This window comes from Neophocaena asiaeorientalis, unplaced genomic scaffold (assembly GCF_003031525.2).
Source record: "Neophocaena asiaeorientalis asiaeorientalis breed wild unplaced genomic scaffold, Neophocaena_asiaeorientalis_V1.1 scaffold230, whole genome shotgun sequence".
Lineage (NCBI taxonomy): Eukaryota > Metazoa > Chordata > Mammalia > Artiodactyla > Phocoenidae > Neophocaena > Neophocaena asiaeorientalis.
The window spans coordinates 10,283,077-10,304,677 of NW_020175186.1; the positions used below are offsets into that span (position 1 = coordinate 10,283,077).

A 21,601-nucleotide genomic window follows, 5' to 3' on the forward strand; every position below is an offset into this window, starting at 1 on the left:
AATGAGTATTAAAAGTATGAGTCTGAGCTGGAATTCTGTCCTAGAACATTCTCTGTACTCTACTGGTACTGAAATCAAGAATTCTTTGCAGGAATTACACCAAAGGATTCACCATGGGTAGGAAGGAAGGAAGATGTGTCAGAAGGCAATCGAGCAGACACTGGAACGAAGACTTCCGGGGGGAGGAGAGACTGCAGATTCAAGATGATGCTGCTTAGAAATGGCTCTTCCAGAGAAAATAAAAAAGACAGAACAGGGTTTTTTCCACCCCACCCTCTGCCGCCTCCTGGCTGCCACAGCATTCGAGCTGGGGACATCATTAAAAAAAACAGTGACAGGGAGATGGTGACTGCTCCTAGGGATATAAGGGAATGTTGCAGGGGTTACTCCGTGACCCACTGGTTTACCCTCTCACGACCACACACACGTCCACAATAGCATCTTCAGCCTCCAATACACGGTCCCTCTGAAATTACTATGGCCAAAGATGAAATCTTCAGTCTCCGAAATCTACAGCCAGAGAGATGACAGCGTGATGGAAGGAAAGAGTACACTGAGTGTCTTATCGATCTACCTGCCAGCCCGTGAATGGCGGGTAATAAAAATTTATTGAAAATCAGAAAAAAAATGTCACTTATTCTGATTCCACTGAAAGGGAGTGCTGATGTTGCATATGAATAAATCCCTCCTTCCCCAGCACTAAACCGTCATCCTCCCAACCAGCCAACCCTCCAAACAGCACGGATTTAAAAATCTTGCAATTTTATTTGCATATAAAGGCCGCTAGATATAGAATATCACAATAAATTTAAAGAAACAACTGCTTTCCTAAATTTCATTAACAAGATAACATAAAATAGAATAAAGCTCAACAGCATTTACAATGGGAAAACAGAAATGACTATTAGCGACAATATTTTGTGCTAGCGCAGATTGCATCGACACACAGTGCAAAATGGGGGGTGGGGTAGGGAGAAGGAAGTAAGAAGACAATTCAGGGTATTTAAATATAAAGGACAACTAAGCCTTATTTTAGTCAGCTTCCATTGCATCCATTTAAATCTATACACGCCTGTGACTGTACCTAGAAGTAACTCAAGCTCTTTAAGACCTTGAGTTCTGAGAAAATGTGTCAGCTCCTTCGGACTTCTGATGCCCTGCTTCAAGCACCCCTTTACAGTTGTACTGTCCTTGGCAATATTAAACTCCTAACTTAGTCATAATACACAAAAAATATTTATATATATAAACCCATATTGAAAAGGAGTCTGCACGCTCTTTTTTCTTTTTTTTTTACTGCATGAAATACCTGCTCTTGACAGATTCCATTTCCTTATTTTTAAAGCTAAAATAATTTAAAAGAAACAAACATACAATGAATCCTTGTATAATCACAATGTGGATCTCACTAGCTAAGCCATCCTCGAAAAGAGGGCCGTTTTCTTCCCTCGACACAGCTCTTTCTTTATAGTGACAGTGTTGAAGAGAAGTCTTTTCCACGCCTACTTTTGTTGAAAAGATTGTTCTAAATCCGGGCCACGTCTGCAAAAAAGAAGCATTCCCAAGAAAAACAACAACAACAACAAAACGTCAAAAAATAAAATACTTCAGACAATACTCTTAAACAGTTGTGCAAATCTGGGTGGTTTTTAAAACACTGCCTACCTGTTTCTTTTATTTTTTTTTTTTTGTCTTTTTTTTTTTTTTCCAGCTTAAAGCATATTAAAATAAGACTTTTGTCACCTTTTCAAAAGAAAGCTTGGCTGTCCTTTGGCGAACACTAACAACTTACAATGGCGTGGCCTTTGAGAAAACAGAAGTCATTTTACAAATTCACAACGCTCCTTTGATTCCAAATGGATGCCCCATTTAAAAAAAATAAAAATAAAGAAGAAGCACAACCTCTAGCATCATTTGTGTTCCAGCAATTTACAAAAAGAACTCACATGATCTGGAAATAAACAAGGAAGAGAATGTAAGTTTATAATTAGAAAAATGGCAGTTTTTAGACCTTTCCTCACATTCCAATTGGGCATTTGCAGGTTCAGGAACCCTGTGGGTTTGGAAGGTCAAATATAATTGGAGGGTTGGTCGGTTGAAAGCTGACTGTACACGTTGAGGCATTGATGTACGTTGTGTAACCGTCGGTCATAATGCCGTAACCTGTGGAGATAGAGTGTCACACTGTAAAATATACAAATGACAGCGATTCAATGCAGGGCCATCAGACAAGGAAAACAAAAAGTCCTTGCCAGTGGGCAGTGAGATGAAATTCAGTAGAGCGTCCCCCAGATATTACAGCTTTCAGAAGCTGCCTCCCAATTTTACTTTCTTTAAAGGGAGAATCCTCTACTTCAAAGAAAAGTGATTCTTTTTTCTTTATTTCAACGCTAGATTTGTTGGGGAGAGGCTGTGATTTCTTTACTAGTGAAAATAAAGAAAAAACAGCTTTTCCTCTTTTTAAAATATGATTTTCATTTCAAAGCCCTTGTATTAACTATCGAGTTCCAGGGAAGAGGATGAGTAACATAAGAAACCCCTCAGAGGCAAACACATCCATCATCCAAACCTCAAATGGGCTTCAGGACAGGTGAGAAGGGAAAGAGTATTGCATTGGGAGTTGGGAGAGGTCAATGCTTAGCTTCCTTACCTATAAAATAAGCTCTAAACTGCCTCAATGAAAGTTAACAATAAGTGACCTTATCTTACTTGAATTGTGTGGCTTTAATGCTGAGTTCCATTCCATCCAAAAGAATCAGGTAATCAAATGTCCAAGTGATCTGGACACCATAGGACACTGCTTCCTACGCTTACCTGGACACTGGATCAAGCAAAAACACTTCCCATAGGCAGTATAAACCTCTTGTGACCTATTGGAAAAAAGCTAAGAAAGTTTCTCTGGGTCTTTGGTACGTATATTCCTTTTATAAGTTTTAACATGTTGAAATTTCTAGCAGGTTTGCAAATGTGCACATTTCCCTGGATACCTTATTTTGTCTTACAGCCTCTGCAATGAAGTTTGTAATTCTATGCTGGTATCAGGCTCTTAAGGCACAGAAAAATACGTCTGTGAAAAAAGAAAATTATCAGGACTTATAGAAATAACTGATAAGATTTTTTTCTTCCATTTGCTAAAATTTCTCCAAGTAAGCCTGTGGAGAGCTTAATGAGGGTCAATGGAAAAATTTCTTAAGAAAGGAAAAGAAGCATTTCAAATGTGCACTGTTTAGTTCCGGGGTCATAAAGTCTTGTTATCTCTCTCCATCAAGAGGTTGGTATTTGCCCTCTCTCTGCCCTCTTCAGCTGTCTTAAGCGAATAAAAGCAAGACAAAGTTTATTTGAATATGATCTCCTCTCTTTTAAGCAAGTTTATTATTTTGGGACTTCAGTGGAATTCCCCAATTGTCTGGCTAGTTTAAAGCTAATTAATGATTTAAAAAAAAAAAAGATGAAATGAAAACTTATAGGCACGATGCAGGAATTCAAACCTGATAACTGCTCCCCAGAAATGCTATTTAGACACCATCTCGCATCCTATTCCCTCCCCTCAGCCTTTATCAGGCCTTAGAGAAGTGCGCTCCTTTTCAGGGAGTATGGCTTAAAGTCAGGGCAGGATGACATCCACTCTTGGGGAGCCGCCCCCCGCTGCCACTGCTTTCCATCCACTCAGCTCATGGCTGACTTGGAGCAAGATGGACTTTCTCTGGCCTCTGCAGAATGATTTTCAATATGCTGTTTATTACCTGCCTAGCCAGGAAGCCACTGGATTGAGGGCTTTGAAAAGCAAACTTTACTTTTTGCTGGGTCAGGCCTAAACTCTTCACCTGTTGCAGGTTCATAAATAACTCCAGAGAACAGCCTTGTAAGCAGGGGCTGGAGTGAATATGGAGGCTGCCTACATACATGCACCCACTGCACACAAATGTCTGTAACCAGGAGAGGCCGGTACGGCCAGAAAACCTAAGGCCTGCTGAAAGAGGCCTCGGGTCTGTCCCAAGGCCCAGTTACTCCTGGTTTGAAAAAGTCCGGAGAGACAAAACTAGAGTCCTGAAGGTTCCCGTGAGGCCTTCCGGTTCTGTGAACTTGATTCTAGATGACCTGAGAAAGCAGAAAACAGCCACTGGACCCGTTCCCACCTAGGGGAGATTTAATTATGCTGTTTAACCTCAGCCCGAGCTTATAGCACTGATAATTTCTGAGGAGTCTGAAATGGTTTTCTGAGATTAGTAAGGAAATGTCTGCCTGCAAATGTGTGGGTTCTGTCACTTCACTTCTGTATCTTTCATTGCACATCCAAAGTTATTTTTTAGACAGTCTTGTCTTCCTGGGTCTTTGTGTGTATTCCGTATGAAACACAATATTTAGGTAGAAGAAGACATAGAAGTTATTTAGTCTAAATCCAGGCCATTTCTTCTGATGCTCTTAAAGAGAAAATCTGCCCTTTATTCCCTCAGGGCTTCTCTACAAGCGGTGGTTATCAAACATTCTTCACTGGAGCCCTGAGATTCCAGAAATTGTCTGGGGTTAGTGCTGGGTTTTCCAAAAGGTGGTTTCTTACTCTCCATCTGCTTAAAAGAGAGCAGCTCCACACAAAACACTTCTCAGCTTTATATATGTGTTTCTCCTAAGATTTCATCTCATGAAAGTGTTCTGCTGGGAAAAAGAGTTTGGAAACCACCACGCCAATTACTCCTGGTGTAACTAAGGTCCCCACTGTGAATGAGATCACGGATAATGACTCAACATGTTGTGAACTCCTTTCTCCCGGTCTTACCTTCATGGATTCCACCAAACACATGGAGTTTGGGCCGGACTCGCCTCTGGACTGTGTTTAAAAGCTCCACGCAGCCCACTCTCTGAAGTTCCTTTGGAACCCAGTCTCGAAAACCTAAGAGTAAAATGCAATCAATACTCTTAATTTTCTGTCTCCAGGTAAGGTTTCATTTAGACTTTCAGGAAGCCATAACTCACAGAAGGTTTATTACATGATCTGTAATCCTAGCCTCTCCATTAACGCTCACAATGGCTTTTAAGGAACTTTTCACTCATCACTTTGTCTTCTTTAGGTTCTTGAATATTTTTTCTTTCTTTTTGGTTTCTTTTTTTTTTTTTTCTTCCTGTTAATTAACATTTTTTTTTTCTGTGAGGGATTTGATTTATTCAGCCCTGGGTTTCAACCCTTCATGGGCCCAATGACATTTATTCCCTGTAGTCCCATAAGCTCTCTTTTCTCTCAATTCAGTTACGTTCTCTCTCTTTTTTATTGTATCTCTCTTATAGCAGTCTACTTCAAGATGGTTCAAAGAAGAAGGGCTAGCAAGGGCTTCCTGTAAACTGGCCACAAGATACCTTGCTCTCTTTATTTTCTTTTTTAAATTTTTGGCTGAGCCACGTGGCATGCGGGATCTTACGTCCCCGACCAGGACTCGAACCCGCACCCCCTGCAGTGGAAGCGTGGAGTCTTAACCACTGTGCCGCCAGGGAAGTCCCACCTTATTCTCTTTAGACACATCAACTCTTAACCCTTGGTTCCTGATGACCCAAGCTTGGGAATGCCAAGTTCCTCCTCCAGTCTCCTCTTTAACAATAGTGCAACCACGGTGACCCTGTGGTGGATGCAGCAAGCTGGGGCTGATTGACTATCTTTATGCAAAAGCCACTTCGTTCTAAGTCTAATGCAAAAAAATCCATAAAAACTGACATCAATTATAGCAAAAGTCAGCTATCTGAATGATTATGGCCCGGAATGGAATCCAATCACCTCAGTGGGATGGGGTAGAAAGAAAGCAGATAGGACAAAAGGCTAAATCATAATCAGTGGGAACCCATTCCATAGTTCCATTAGTTGATTTCTACTCTTCAGAAATGATCAGGCAGAAAGGGACAGGCCAGCTTATTCCACTTTGTTTGGCAAACGGTAAAAATGAAAGTTTAGAATCTCTGTGAAGATGTGTTGGCTGGTGAGCGGCCAGAAAATATGGGAAAAACACCAGATACAAGTAGGGACCCTATAAAAATCCAATCAGGGATTTTAAAACTTGGTTAATTAGAAGGAAAATTCTCTAATCCACAGTGATTGGCATATTCCCTCATGGATGTGTTTTTCTTGAAGAGGGAAAACATCTCATTTCACGTGCAATCACCTAAGAAAGTGTCTTGCTTGTACCATAATAGTGAAGTCCCATGGCTTGTACCATAATAGTGAAGTGCCATGGCTCCCTTAGCAGGAGAGAATTCAAGGCCAATCCCCACGCCCACCCCCTACCTCCTAGTTCAGAATGTTCACAAGAATCCCAATAACTACACTGATTAAGGCTCAACATTACCTTATGAAAACTTTGCCTGACATTTTATTTTGGAACTCCCTGATGTAGCTCTTACTCTGCTATATGCACAGCCACTCTCTGGGTTACTCCATCTTTACTACAAAGAGAGGGATGGTAGCCTCTCTATTAAGAGTTCCTGGAGGGGGCTTCCCCGGGGCTTCCCTGATGGCGCAATGGTTGAGAGTCCGCCTGCCGATGCAGGGGACCGGGGTTCGTGCCCCGGTCTGGGAAGATCCCACATGCCGCGGAGAGGCTGGGCCCGTGAGCCATGGCCGCTGAGCCTGCGTGTCCGGACCTGTGCTCCGCAACGGGAGAGGCCACAACAGTGAGAGGCCCGCGTACCGCAAAAAAAAAAAAAAAAAAAAAGAGGTCCTGGAATGTCTGAATTCTTTGGAGGCCAGAATGCCACTTGCTTTTGTATCAAAATTAATGACTTGATGAAGTCTGTGAATGAACTGTTCAAAGTTATATTCCAAATAATACTTCAGGTATGTAAATGTTTCTATGCTGAGGACGCCCAAGTCCCACACAGTACACAGCCTAAGGGGGATTAAGCCTGCACCCAACTAGGCTGCTCAGGGGAAGGATCGGTTTGGCTGGGATGTGGTCTCTGTAGGGCCTCGCTGTGTAACTCATGCTGAGCAGAATATTTAGCCAGCAATTCAGTGATTTGGTTAGTCTCCAATGATTGCAAAATAGGGAAATTAATTAATCATGGCTTGATAAAGGTTATTGATAAGTATAATCTTGTAAAGCATAGAGGGGGCAGGATGGGGTAGGGAAAGAGCATGGAGATGGCGATTCTGAAGCTTTGAAAAAAGTCAGGAAGTGCTGATCTTGTGCAAATCTGTACAATTTCCCTGCCTGCAACAGAACTGCCTTCCCTTCTCTTGCTTCCCTCCCAGCCCCCATCATGAAAATGTGCCACTGTGGCTCATGCCCTGGTCCTCCCTTCCGCTGTTTCTTTGTGAAACACAGAGCACTTCCCTTGTAAGGGCAGGAAGGCAGCACTAAGTGGCGTGAAGGGGAAAATATCTACAAAGATTAAATTCACATTAGGGGATGCGTGTTAGATTTTTTATTTTTCAGGCCGACAGAGGAGGGAAGTGACATGGATAGTAACCCCAAACCACAGGAAAAAAATGATGAACATCATTTATTTTTGTATTGCTTTCCTCCTCTCTCCAAAGCAAGATGATCACGAAAACTTTTCTAGCCCTGTACATTTAACAATTTGTTAAGAGGATAGATTTCATGTTATGTGGTTTTTCATATAATTTTTTAAAAGAGGAAACTCTCCTACGAAAAGGGAAACATCTGGATTGCCCGAGCATACCTTAGTTTGACAAGGAAGGCTGCTGGTATAATAGACACCCAATAGATGGGAAGATCAAGGTGGTAGTACTGTTTGAAAAATGTTCTGTGGCTAAACCAAACCACTAACAAGCTCATGAATAATTAGAAGATTATTATATAAATCAAACAATCATCTTCTGACCTATAATCTGGGTGACTGAAGGTAGCTTTGAAGCATATTGGCAATCTAAACCTGGATGCAGGTTCACTGTATCTGTAAGATGAGTATCTTTTTTTTTTTGCGGTCCGCGGGCCTCTTACTGTTGCGGCCTCTCCTGTTGTGGAGCACAGGCTCCGGACGTGCAGGCTCAGCGGCCATAGCTCACGGGCCCAGCTGCTCCGCGGCATGTGGGATCTTCCCGGACCGGGGCACGAACTCGTGTCCCCTGCATCGGCAGGAAGACTCTCAATCACTGCGCCACCAGGGAAGCCCATAAGATGAGTATCTTTAAGTAATATTCAACATAAGTCCTTACTAAACACCTTAGCTAAAAAAAGAAAAAAAAAAGGATTCTTTTCTTGTATAATTAGCTTGATGTTATACTTAAAGATCTCCCAGGTTCCACTACTATATGGGAAAGGAAAATGAACTACTTTGAACGAAAGTTTCCATCATTTCATTACCATTCAAAAGCCCTGTGATTGGGAGGTCTGTGTCTTCCTTCCATTCCCCCTCCCACTCCCTCACTCCAAAGTGAATATAGTTCTTAAAATAAATTATCAAGCTCAAAAGACTGTGGTGCTCTATACTCATTTGATTTTCCCTGACCTGACTAAATCAAAAAATTTAATTTCAAGAACACCTGTAAGCCCAGCAGAACTGCTGAGTTCAATTATCATACTGGGTTTCTTTAAAGACACTGACTTTTCTTTTTGTATTCACTTTTTTTTTTTTTTTGGAGGAAAATGATTATGTCCCTGAAGCATTATTCATTATGCTTGGGAAAAAAAGGCATCACGTATGACGAAAGTACACCTTTGCTTCACTTACCGAGAGGAGGTCCGTGTGTCATGAGTATGTCGATGCCCTCGGGGATAAGGTTCCACTTGTCCAGCAGAGACTGACCTCTGGGCAGGTTAAAGCCCCAACCATTAAACCACGGGGTCCTTTGGGGGAGATAATGCACATGGTATCAGGCCAGCAGAGCCACGTTTCCGCTCTACACTATTTCTCTCGCGCACATTCCCCCACGGTTTGCATTGCTCTCTTTTCTCTTTTTGATGGTTGGCCCTGGCAGCAGGATGCTTTTTTGTTGACTGCTTCAAAACCAATTCATTTGAAAGCAAGTGTGGAGCCTACAAATTGTTCAACTAGAAAGAGGCACGAGAGCCTTTACAGTGGAGACTTTCCCAGCAGACCCCTATCAAAATCTTAACAATGCTTTGTCTTCCCCCAAATCTCAGTGCTTCCTAAAGATGCCCTGCCCAGATCCGAAGCATCGGGGCTAAGAAATTCCATCAGCCCTCTTTCTTCCTCCCCATCACTGTGGAATGGCTTCACTAGAAAGATTCTTAATGAAATCCTTGGGGAAAAGGACAAGTGCTCCAAAGGCAGAAACCGCCACACACAGAGATGTTCTGAACATCCCGGACTGAGAATGCTGAAAAATTACTGCGGGGGGTGGGGGTGGGGCTCTGAAAGGTGAGGTGGGACACTGAACAAAAAGCCAAAGTGAAACTTTCCTCTGGTCACCAAAGGGAAGATTTCTGGGGACACCCCTGTTCACTCTGAAATCCAGTCTCCTGACAGTGAATGTGAGCATTCCACCCTCTCGGGAACTTCTGCTCCAGGAATAAGTTTCTGAGATTGATGCTCTACGTAGAAACGAATGGCATCTTTATCCATCCAGTGAGCATTTCTAACTGGAGCTGAAAACGTCTCTACCATGTATAATAACGGGAGGATGATCAAGTTTTCTCTACAAATACTACAGGCTACATCACATCAGAACAAAACAGTTCCCAGTGCTGTCCTATTCCCAAACATCTAGATGTAACCATTATTTTTTGAAACTGACTCTCTCTGTCCTGGAGGAAAATTCCAATTTGCTAGGGCGTACGTGTCAAAGACAAGTTGGTCAATATTCTGCTAAGCCCAACTTTTCCCGTCAGCTTAAGCTGCCCCTTCCACGCCTACTGAGAGAGGTAACCCTGTGTACAAGAGCACTTGGTCTGTCACAGCTAGTCAAACAGGGGGCATTACTATTTAAAGCCAATCATGGCCCAGACTAACCAGTGTCTTTCAAGACTCTGCACTCAGAAACACTAACCATCATTCATTTGGTGGTGGGCATGCATAGTCAAGGCTAGAGGTGAAAGGATGGCCCCTGAAAGCCATGTGAAAATTCACCTTACAGGTAAGAACCGCAGTTCCCACTGAGGTGCCTGAGAGAGTAAGTTCCAGAGAGAAGAGACTGTGTGGCCTCAGCTCGTAAAAGAGAAACCAAGGAAGTATCTGACTTGGTCCCTAACCACTTTCCAGGTCCCTAAGCCATCCTCAGGAAGCTTACTTGTAATAACAATAGCTATATAACAACAGTAATCGTTATTAAAGTTATTATTTATTGAGTGTTTGCTCTATGTCAAGGTACTATTCTAAGTACCTTATTTGTATCGACACACTGAAACCTCACAACCAGCTCATGAGGTGGGTGTTATTATTAACCACATTTTACAGATGAGGAAAATGAGGTACAGAGAGCTCAACTCAAGTAAATACAGCCAATAAATTGGACATAAACCCAAGCAGTTTGGTTCCAAAACCCAGACTCTTAACCTGCATGCAATTCCCCTTCTTTTATACTACCTGAATTAACTTACTACTTGCCCTGAGTGAGCCCCCTCTGTACTCTTTCAAGTTTGAGTGTCTTATTGCTTGAAGCCAAATGAGCACTGGACTAGAATAACACAGCCATAAGATGCTGAAGTGCCCACCAATGGTTTCTGCCTAGCCAGCTCTTTCTGCCTTCTTTCGGTAAAAGCATTTTAATTTCTTATGGAGTACCTTTGCCTCCCCCGCTCAGTACATGTGCTCTGGTAAGGCTGACTCATCTCTGCTCAGAATGAAGCACGTATGGCCTCTCCGTGAGCAGTGACTGGTCTAGGGATGTGCATATGACCCCAGTTGGGCCAATAAGCGTCATCCTCAGGATTTTTTTGGTGCTACCTAAAGAGAAGTCATAGTTTCCTCTCTTTCCTATCTTGAGAACTACGTAAGCCTGCTACTGCCTGGGAGCTATCTCAGCCACCATGCAGATAAGCTTGTGCTTGAGAAGCAAATCACCACAAAGAATGCCAAGCCAAGAAGCAGAGTGCCTTGATGACCTTGTTGGACACGGGGAACCAGCTGTGCCTGAAGCCAATCACATTTTTCTTCCAAGTATATCAGCCAGAAAAATCCTTTCCTTCTGATTAGCTTGAGTTAGATCCTGTTTCTTGCAACCGAAAGAGTCCTAATATATACAGTCACTGTATTTAGTGTAGAAACGACCTATGTACCTATTGGCAATGATTACCCACCCCCCAAGATGTCCACGTCCTAATTCCCGGAACCTATAAATATATTACCTTACATGGCAAAGGTGGATTAAAAGTTTGTTTGGGAGCTAATCAGCTGACCTTAAACTAGGGAGATTATCCTGGATTACCTAAGGAGGACCCAGTGAAACCACAAGGTCCCTACAAGTGGAGAAGGGAGGTAGAAGAGGAAATTAAAGAGGTGCAATGTAAGAAGGACTCAACCTGCTGTTGATGGCTTTGAAGAGGAACATAAAGCCAAGGAATGTGGGCAGTGTCAAAAAGCTGGAAAAGGTAAGCAGAGAAAACAAACGCTCCCACAGAGCCTCCAGAAAGGAACACAGACAGCCCTGCCGACACCCGGATTCCAGCCCAGTGAGACCCAGGTCAGGTTTCTGACCAACAGATGGTGAAGCAATAAACGTGTCATTTTACATGAATGGATAAAGAAGATGTGGTGTATATACACAATGGAATACTACTCAGCCATAAAAAAGAATCACATTTTGCCATTTGCAGCAACATGGATGGACTTGGAGGGTCTAATGCTAAGTGAAATAAGTCAGACAGAGAAAGGCAAATACTGTATGATATCACTTATACGTGGAATCTAAAAAATGCAACAAACTAGTGAATGTAACAAAAAATGAGCAGACTCACCAGATATAGAGAACAAGCTAGTGGTTACCAGCGGAGAGAGGGGAGGAAGGAAGGGCAATATAGGGGTTGGGGAGTAAGAGGTACAAACTATTAGGTCTAAAATAAGCTACAAGGATATATTGTACAACACGGGGAATATAGCCAATATTTTATAATAACTATAAATGGAATATAACCTTCAAAAATTGTGAACCACTATATTGGATGCCTGTATATATAATATTGTACAGCAACTAAACTTCAATTAAAAAATACATTAAAAAATAAATATATGTTGTTTTATGCCACTAAATTCGTGGTGATTTGTTACAGAAGCAATAGAAAACTAATACGGTATCTAAACTCTCTGAGCTGCTCATAAAATCCACGGACTGTGAGTGGCCTGAGTCTCACCTGGTACACAGCATGTGTTCAATCAACACAGTCCTTCCACAGCCACACTGTCTTGCTTGACTAGGTGCAGTGCTTTTAGTTTCCTCTGAGGAAAAGGCAGTGCTCACTTTCTTATCCCAGTCTGTCAGGGATGCACCAGGCATCGTGGGTATGGGGGTGAGGCCTCGTAGACCCTTTCAGAGCTTTAATGAGTCAACCCTGCTCTCTCTTGCCTTCTAGGACTCCCAGACTGCAGGATCGTAAACATTTTCATTAGACTCTAAAATAGAGTTTTCCCAGTTTGGGATACCCATCTTTCCCCTTTACTTTACAATAATAACCCTCTTCCAAGATTTGTTTTAAAAGTAAAAAGAAAAAAAAAAAAAAGGCAAGTTCAGAACCCAATGAAGACTCAGTGAGCATTCTGGCATGAGAGAGAGAAAAATAAGCAAAAACATCTGTTTTCCTAGATTTTGCAAACAAGCTTCTGGGCCTATGGTTCCTGTCTGAATGGCCAATAAAGAAGGGTTTGAAAGAGTCCCAAGCACACCCAAGTAGTTGGTACAATGAGGGGCTCTGATTTCACTGCCAGAGTCTGTCTGAGGGCAGTCAGCCCCTGAACCCCGAGGATATCCCAGGGGCTTCCAGCGTCAAAGAACGGGACTTATTTTTTTCACTCTTTCCAGTTTTCCCTCATAGAATTTTCTCTTGGAAACCTACAGCCCTATTCCCCCAGGAAATGCTCAGTTTTACAAGTGCTCTGTAAAAGATTAAGGCAGGTCCATGGTCTAGAGGTCCCTTAAATTTTATTTGGTTAATGTTAAGCCTGTGACAAAGCCCAGACATTTCCAAGTTAAGGGTAAACTTTGAAAATGTTGGGCTTTTCTTTTGACTCAAACCTGTATGTACATGAGACAGAGGTTAAGTTATGTGAAAGCGAACATTTATTAAGTCCCTGATACGTTTTTACGTAGGGGTTTGGTTTTACATAGGCTATTACATTTAACTCCTCATAACAATACTTGGGCTGGGTATTATCAGCTCTGTTTTTAGATTAAAAACCTGAAGATCAGTGATATCAAGGAATTTGTTCACTTTCCTAGGATTAGTAAGTGGCGGAACCGAGATCTGAACCCAGACCTGCTGGCTGCAAAGCCGATGTTCTTTCTTTGCACAATGCTGAACTAAAACCTTCCAGCCCAGTTTTGGTTTTGGCTCTCACATACATCAAGTAAACAGGGCTGATCCATATGGTCTCTGAGGCTGTGCACTGTGCAACTCCAGAGGGCTCCATGGCATTGTGGGATGGAAGTGGCTTTTAGTGAAAATGCAGTGTGAATTCAGCAATGCTGGTACAGCTTCTCTGGGATGTTTTCTGTTCCTCTAGATCCCCTAGATCAGGCCTTTTCCATAATACAGTGACCAGGAAATGGGAAAAGCAGCCCAGTGATGGGCTCCAGAATTATCCCAGCATGGTGTAATAAATGGGGCATACAGAAATGGGAGACCCATGTGCTAATTTGCATTCTGGTATCAATTCGCTAATGCACAAGACCCTTGGATAAGAGAAGGTCCTCAGTGGGCCAGTTTCCTCATCTGAGCAAAGAATGAATGGGTGGATGCGATTATGGGAGTTCAGGATTGCTTTTAGGCTGCAGAAATCTTATGCAGAAGCCCCAGACCCAAAGCAGGTATGTGCAGGGGTGTTTCTTGCCAGGGGACGGGGACGAAGGGGCTCTGAGCCTGTTCACTCACTCAGCCCCCTCCTCCTTTCTGACCTACGCCTCTGAGCACAGCTGGCAAAACCTGACACTCGATAATCTTTCTGTGATCTAGAAATCCCCAAATTCTGTCATTCTGTTCAGGCTATCAGTGTTCTGAGTAACTGCTGTGAATTGCCCTCAATGAATTACCTAAATTGCCTGTAAAGGACCAAGTCCAGTGTGCGAGAAATAGCCGCACAGAGCAGAGACTGACTGTGTCAGCATCAATGAATAATGCTTTATCCAGTTGAGTTTCAACCTGAAACACGAAACCCCAGCAGTGAGCCCCCCAGGAGTTCACTGGGAAACGTGTGCACAGCCGACCTCCTGAGCCCCACAATGAGTTTTGTTCTGTAGCAGTGGGGAGGCGAGGGGGGAAAGGAGGAGGGAGGAATCCAAGGGAACAATGTCTACTGCCTTGGCCAAGGACTTAATAATTAGCTGTGACTAACAAATGCCACATGGGAACCGACTTGTAAGAAAATGTCCCACAAAGCACCCTATTGCCAGTGGGCCAATCCGAGCCCACGACCGCCCCTCCTAGACAGGGATTAGAAAATCCTGGAAGGAAGGGGAGTACTTCAGCTGCCTGAAGCCAGTGGACCGAAGACTCAGACGGATGGAAGCTGGGGATGCTTTCAAGGCGCCCTCCCCCTTATTCTCAGAATTAGAGGCACTTGGCCTCTCGGGGCTGAGAGTCCAGGGGCAGGTGCTGCGGGAGTTCACATAGGCAGAACTTGTTCCAAACAATGTCAATACAAAACAGGTTTGCTCTCTGGAAGCACGTTGAGATTAAATCACTGCAAAGGTCATCTGTGTTTGCCGTACACAATGCTGTGGTGTGGGCGGAAGGGAGCTGCCGGAGCATAAATCCCAGGTTTGGACAGGTGAATGGCCGTTCACTCCCCGACCAACTTCGGTGGGGGCTGGGTGCACCCCAGGAAAGCAGGATTTGGAAATGAGCAATTGGTACTTGTTCAGCTTAGATGGGCACCTCAGGTTCACTGTCCTGGAAAAGTGCAAGCTCACGAACACCCAGACTTAATGAAAGGGCTGGCGTGTTGGCTGTGCCACTTAAAATTATAAGAACCTGGGGGTTTTGTGAAAGTTAGCCATTCTTGTTTTGGAGGCAGTGGGTACGAGTATGTATTATGGGGTCAAACAGACCCATGTTCAGTAGGTCTGCTGCTTACTGGCTTCTCTGATCCTGTCTCCTCATCTTTCAAAAAGCAGCAGAATATCCACCCACGTGGATAAAGTGAGATAATGAGATAATTTATGTAAAACTTCTGGCAGAGAACTGCCATCGAGTATTAATGTGTAGCTTCTAATTTATATATGATATACATTGGCAGTGTGTGTGTGTGTGTGTGTATAGACACACACACACACACAAAATTGCTCATGTTACTTTTTTCTCTCTAGAGTTTCTCAAGCTATGGCTCATCAAATCATAGACCCTGCTGCTCCAGACTCTGGAAAAGTCCCCAGTGCACAGGCAAGCATTACTAGATGGCTAGATAGAGGCTGATTTCCTCCGGCTGATTACTTATTAAAAGGCACTTCCTCGGCTCACTCTTGAGTGGAAGTTTTTCAGAAAGGCACTCCCTCCCTCGCCTGGCGGCCGGCTCAGTCTCGCATAGACAATCCTGTGGAATGTGAGAGCACAAGGTAAAACGGTTAGTCAAGGCTGCTTAGCCGGCAAGTACAGGTGGCTAGATTTTGACAGGATTTTAAATTGGGGAAGTTCAAGGAAGGGGTTCACTTTGGGTCCTTGGAATATTTATAATAGGGGGCTCAGAGAGGTTCACTGCAGGGATCGACACACTACTAGATAAAGCCACCACCACCGCCTGGCACCTCTGTGCAGCAACATTCAGAAACCGGGAGCCACTTTCCACAATCCCTTTCTTTTCTAAATGGTGGTGCTTCAGAATTGCAACCTCTTCCACGCCCGGCACTCCCAGCCACCATCGGCCCCTCTCCGACTACACATCACACCAGGTCCAAGGGAAGCTAATTTAACCACCGCTGGTTAAAATCACACCGCACTTCACAGCGCCTTTCACATGCCATGAAGCTGTCATGATAATTCTTGATCTCTGGCTCACCTGACAGCTCAGCCCTCCCTTGACTGCAAAGCTTCCCGTCAGTTAGAAATAGCAGTTTCCCTGGCACCAGATGTGTCATCCTGCATATCCAGATGAAAGGCAGACACCTGCCCCGCTCCCCTCCTTGCTTCCCTTTCTCTCCATTGCTCTGGAGTTTGTTTAAGAAGCCAGCCTTTTCCCTCCCCAAGTCCCTCCACTTGGCAGCCTGGAAGTTACTCTTCCATGCAATTAAAAGGCTGTTTTGCATTAGCCCACGGAAGAACGTCACATCTTGTGCAGCAAAGAGACGCACATGGTAATTGACATCACTAGGAGAGAGATGCAAAGCTTCACTTCAGGGCAAGATTGACACCTCTGGGCAGCTGCCTGGGAAGAGCCTGCCTCACCCAAACCAGGACTCAGCTGCCTCCAAAGGGCAGTGCCCGCTTCTCTCACAGCAGCTGTCCAGTCCCATCACTTCGCTACGGCTTTGTAGCTTGGTCTTTCGTTATAAGGTCCTTGGGATGAAAAGAGATCCTGTTTTGATAAAGGGAAGGCCTGGTTGAATAATATGGTCTGCTGCCATAGACAGGATAGGAACAAATCATACCCAAAGTAGTCACCTGAGGCCCATGAGCTACAAATAGGGTTTTCGTAAACCAAGGTAGCACACACCACTGTCTTGACAAACACGCCGACGGTGTCCCCTTTTTGTAACTAGTAAGGAGCAAGTGCCGGAATTAAGCCTGTTACCCATTTTCCTCTCTCGCTGGAAAGGAGATGGTGTAAGCAGAGTTTGCTTTAGGAGCCAAGAAAAAAAACAACAAACCACCCTGACCTGTGTTTGAACTTGGTGTGCCCTGAATTATTAAAAATAATGTTAACAGCATTTGCCTGGTCCTCCCAAGCATACCTGCCTTTAATCTTATAAACAAGTTCACAGCACCAAGAGAAAGATTTCCAATAGGTTTCCTTCCCATAGGGTTGTGAGGGAGACTATTCCCATCCATCATGAAAGAGCCTGACAGGGGAGAGGAAAGACCACAGCAGGACTTCTGTCTTGGTGGGCAGGTGAAGTGGACTTGGGGTTATGCCCTGGTGCTTCCAGAAATGGCTCTTTGTTTTGTGGCCGAGGAAATTAGAGGACCAGGTACCAGGGTACCCTGACCAGGATGGGCCTTGATCTGAGTAGCCCTCAATGGGACCTGCGTTGATTGATATCTAATCCCCAGCAGGGAGAATTCCTCAAAGAGGGACGTCACGGCCAAGTCTGAAAGGAAAACAAGGCTCAATGGGTGGAGAGGAGTAGAAGAAAGAAAAGCAGTATTCATCTTTTTTTCCACTAACATTTATTGTGGTAAAATATATATAACAAAATTTAATATTCGAACCATTTTAAGTGTATAATTCAGTGGCATTAAGTACATTCCCAATGTTGTACAACCATCACCACTATCCATCTCCTGAACTTTTGTACATCCCTGATAGAAACTCTGTACCCATTGACAACAGCCCCCCATCTCTCCCTCCCCTTAGCCCCTGGCAACCAACATTCTATTTTCTGTCTCCATAAATATGACCACTCCAGGTACCCCATGTAAGTGGAATCTTACCATATTTGTTCTTCTGGGTCTGGCTTATTTTGCTTAGCATAATATGTTCAAGATTCATCCATGCTGTAGCATGTATCAGAAATTCATTCCTTTGTGTGGCTGAAAAATATTCCACTGCATTCCAGTTGTATGGGTATACAACATTCACTTTTTTTTTCATCTAAGGTTTCTGTAAGTCTAGGATGTGCCAGGCACTAAGCTTGGCCATAAGGCGTCATGGATGATGAGTTTGAGTCCCTTCCTTCAGGAGGTACACAGGTACTGGGTTGAAAGCTCAGAGGATGGGATCAGTATGGTCTTTCTGGGGCATTTAATCATTCCACAGACATGACCTGGATGCCTGTTATGAGTCGGGTTCTAGCAAGGTCGTTGCTAGGATTACAAAATTGAATAGTTTCCAGGATAAACCCACAGCTCACCATTTCATAGGTAAAGTTGCCCTGGACAGAAGTCTTTAAATGCTGGCCTTCATTTCAAAATAACCTAATTTCCAAAGAGCTTAGGGAACATCAAAATGGTCTGAGAATGAACCCAGCAATTCCAAGGGCAGACTGGAGAGGAGGTGACCTGGGGCACAGCTGGCAGGACTCTGCGGGGGAGGTCTCCTTCCACGTCCTCCTGCACACTCCTTAAGAAAGCTGTGCAGCCAACACCAGGACCATGAAACACAGAACCACATCCTACTAGAGAATAAGCCTGCGAGGGCAGCGTGCGTCACATGCCTGGCTGGCTCTAAAGCATGGGACAAACAGGACAGGGGAGGCAGGAAGATTGCCAGGTACTCAGCAAACTCAGCAGAGAGCACCTGCCCCCACCCCTACCCTGCAGACATGTCACAGAAACCTAGCCAGAAGACAGTATTTTTCTAACTTAGATTTCCCAAAAGAGTAAGAAAAAGAGGAAAGGTGGGTTCAGGATTAGCTGGATTTGATCTTGTTACACAGTGAACTCTTAAGAATTGATGTTAACAGCAGGGATGGACTGATAAAATCTCTGTCCCGAAATAGGGGATAATACAATATTTTATTCTGCTTAGTTTAGTTTAGAATGTGCCTGTGTTGAGCGTGTGTTGTTACACATTTATTTTGCTAATGCTGGTTTCTTTTTATACAATTTCATATTTGGGGGGACCAGGGGGAGGACTGCAGTGGTAAGAAAGCCTGCTCCTGAAAAAATAGACCCAAAGAGAATAAGTGATAAGTGGACCATAAAAGACTAGGCAGCCAGTCATTAAACGTAACAAGGAAGACTGGAAGTTCAATGACTTTGGCCTGGTTCACCACCATGTCCCTAGCACCTGGCACAGAGCAGATGCTTAAGTATTTGTCAGTTGAACTGACTAAGAGTGAGTGTTCATGAAGAGGTTGTAACTTCATGAGAAAGTGTGCATTCCGTGATGGCTAGTGGAAGAGCCAATCTGCAGACCAGTATGAACACAAGGATGTAAAAAATGCTTAGAAAAAAGAAAGCGATGAAGCTGCTGAATGGTTATCTCAGGGGTGGGAGGAGAACCAGGTGTGATTTTTTCCCCTTTTTCCTATTTGTCTATTATTCTTTACTTTTTCTATACTGACCACCTATATTTTGGAAAAAATTTATCCAGTGTAAAAATCTCCATGCAGTCAAATGCAACTTCAGCATGGATGGAGAAATTTGGAGGATTCGTTATCTACTTAGACTGCAAAGCAGTTTCTTCCAGCGGGTGAAGAAACTGGTGGATTTGGGGGACTTGAGCTCAGGAAGCTGACGTACGGCTTGCCTTCTTTCTCTCCCCTCCCCATTACCATTCGTGGGGACAGAAAGTCGTCCTGAGCAGCAGAGTCTTTTATTCATTCAAGTAATTCAATACACATTTACTGAGCATCTGCTACATGCCAGACACCAGTCTGCTGGGGGTGGTTCATCTTACTGAGGGATTTCAGTTTCACTGTAGATAACATTATACAGCTGCATAGTACTTTACTCATTACAAATCATTTTCACATTTATTAGTTCACAATTACCCCCAAGTGGTGGGCAAGGTATTAATTATAGAGAAAACGGTATACAGATATAGGAATTTTAGTAACTTGCACAAGGTCACCTACAGCTGAGGTGGCATGGACATAATTCTGTAGTCCAATGATTTCAAATGAATGGTTAAAAGTTAGACAGGTCTAGGTTCAAATTCTGACTATTTTCCACTCAGCAATGTGACCTTGGGCAAGTTCATCTGTCTGATCTCAGTTTTCACATCTATTCAGTGGAGATAATAGGACCACCCACACAGGTTTGTTGTGAGGACTGACTGTGATCATGTATGTAATGCATTTCCCAGAGTGTTTGCCCTATATTAAGAATTCAATGTGGGACTTCCCTGGTGGCGCAGTAGTTAAGAACCTGCCTGCCAATGCAGGGGACACAGGTTTGATATCTGGTCTGGGAAGATCCCACATGCCATGGAGCAACTAAGCCTGTGACTACTGAGCCTATGCTCTAGAACCTGCGAGCCACAACTACTGAAGCCCGCACGCCACAACTACTGAAGCCCGCGCGCCTCGAGCCCGTGCTCCACAAGAGAAGTCAGGGCAATGAGAAGCCCGTGCACTGCAACGAAGCGTAGCCCCCACTCGCCGCAACTAGAGAAAGCCTGTGCGCAGCAATGAAGACCCAACGCAGCCAAAAATAAATAAATAAATAAATTTTAAAAAGAGAAAATAATTCAATGTTAGCTCTTGTTTCATCGTTATGAATATTAATATCATTATAAATATTAATATCACCAACCCTTAGGTGTTTGTTCCCTAATTTATCTTCTTCGTACCCTCACAAAGTGTACCTTCTCTCTCCATTTCTCAGATTTAGAATGTAGATACCAAAGAACTGAACGGATCTATCGCAAAGCAATGAGTGACGGCGTCTGGATACAGGTGGACCAGCCTCGGATAAGGAACGGGAAGGCACTGACTTGGCGTTAGAAGACCTGGGTGCTAGTCTAGGCTCTTCCAACTTACTTGCTACAAAACCTTGAGCAAGTAACGTCTCTGATCTCCTGTTTTTTTAACTGTGCAAGGGGGATAACGATTTTGATGAAACTTGCAAGCTTGTCACACAAATGCCTACATAAACGAGTTTGCAACTATACAAAGAGTGCCTTCTGATGAAGCGCCTTCGAATTCCCATATCACTGCTGTCTGTGTTGCCTGCTTGTGCTGTTTGAAAATCTCAGAGGGGCCAGAATAAGTGACAAGTAGGTCAGATGTATGTTAAAGTGCTGGCCTCCATTTATCTACCATTTTGGCTCTAAACGACTAGTTTCAGTCCAGACCGATTTAGTAAAGTGAGGAAACTGTGGCTGCAAACTGGCAGGACACACAATCAGAGGAATGAGTGAGAGTTTAAGCTGCCCCTTCAATTCAGAGGTTAAAGCGAGCAGACAGACCCCGGTGTCTCTGTCACTGTGTGCCAGCCAACCATGTATTATTAATTGGGCTCAGCAAACGTTATCGAGCACCTTCCACTGCAAGGCTCTGGCAAGGCCTCCAGGGATCTAAATACAATGCAAGACCATCCCAACCTGCCATCTGGTAGGGATAATGAGATAGTCACCAGCAAAACTGTTCTCCCCATCTCGGCCCATTAAAATTCTACTGAGCCCTCAAGGCTCGTTATTCTCCCTAAGAAGCTTTCCCTGATCCCCTCAGCACTTTCTTTAATCATCATTTGTGGAATTTCTCATACTATGCGTTATTCCTGGCTTGTGTGTGTACGTGTGTGTGTTGAACTTATTTCCTACCTCATTCCAACAAGCCTGTGAGTCAAAGTTGTGCTATGAATATGCCTATGTACCCCAATGGATCGTAAGCCATGTCCTATTTATATTGGGGACCCTGAGATCTAGCACCGTGCCTGGTACATGACAGATG

General features: G+C 43.8%; 1 protein-coding gene across 2 annotated transcripts in view; it reads right to left on the reverse strand.

Annotated features, from left to right (window-relative positions):
• Positions 1-729: 729 nt before the first annotated feature.
• The window catches only part of MPPED2 (metallophosphoesterase domain containing 2), a 171,917-nt gene continuing 151,045 nt past the window's right edge, over positions 730-21,601 (reverse strand). For both annotated transcript variants that reach the window (XM_024764573.1, XM_024764574.1), the window contains exons 5-7: positions 8,674-8,789; positions 4,775-4,888; positions 730-2,163 (exon numbers count right to left, since the gene is read on the reverse strand). In XM_024764573.1, the coding sequence (XP_024620341.1) occupies positions 2,045-2,163; positions 4,775-4,888; positions 8,674-8,789 (349 nt within the window). In that variant the 3' untranslated portion in view covers positions 730-2,044. The remainder of the gene's footprint in view (positions 2,164-4,774; positions 4,889-8,673; positions 8,790-21,601) is intronic.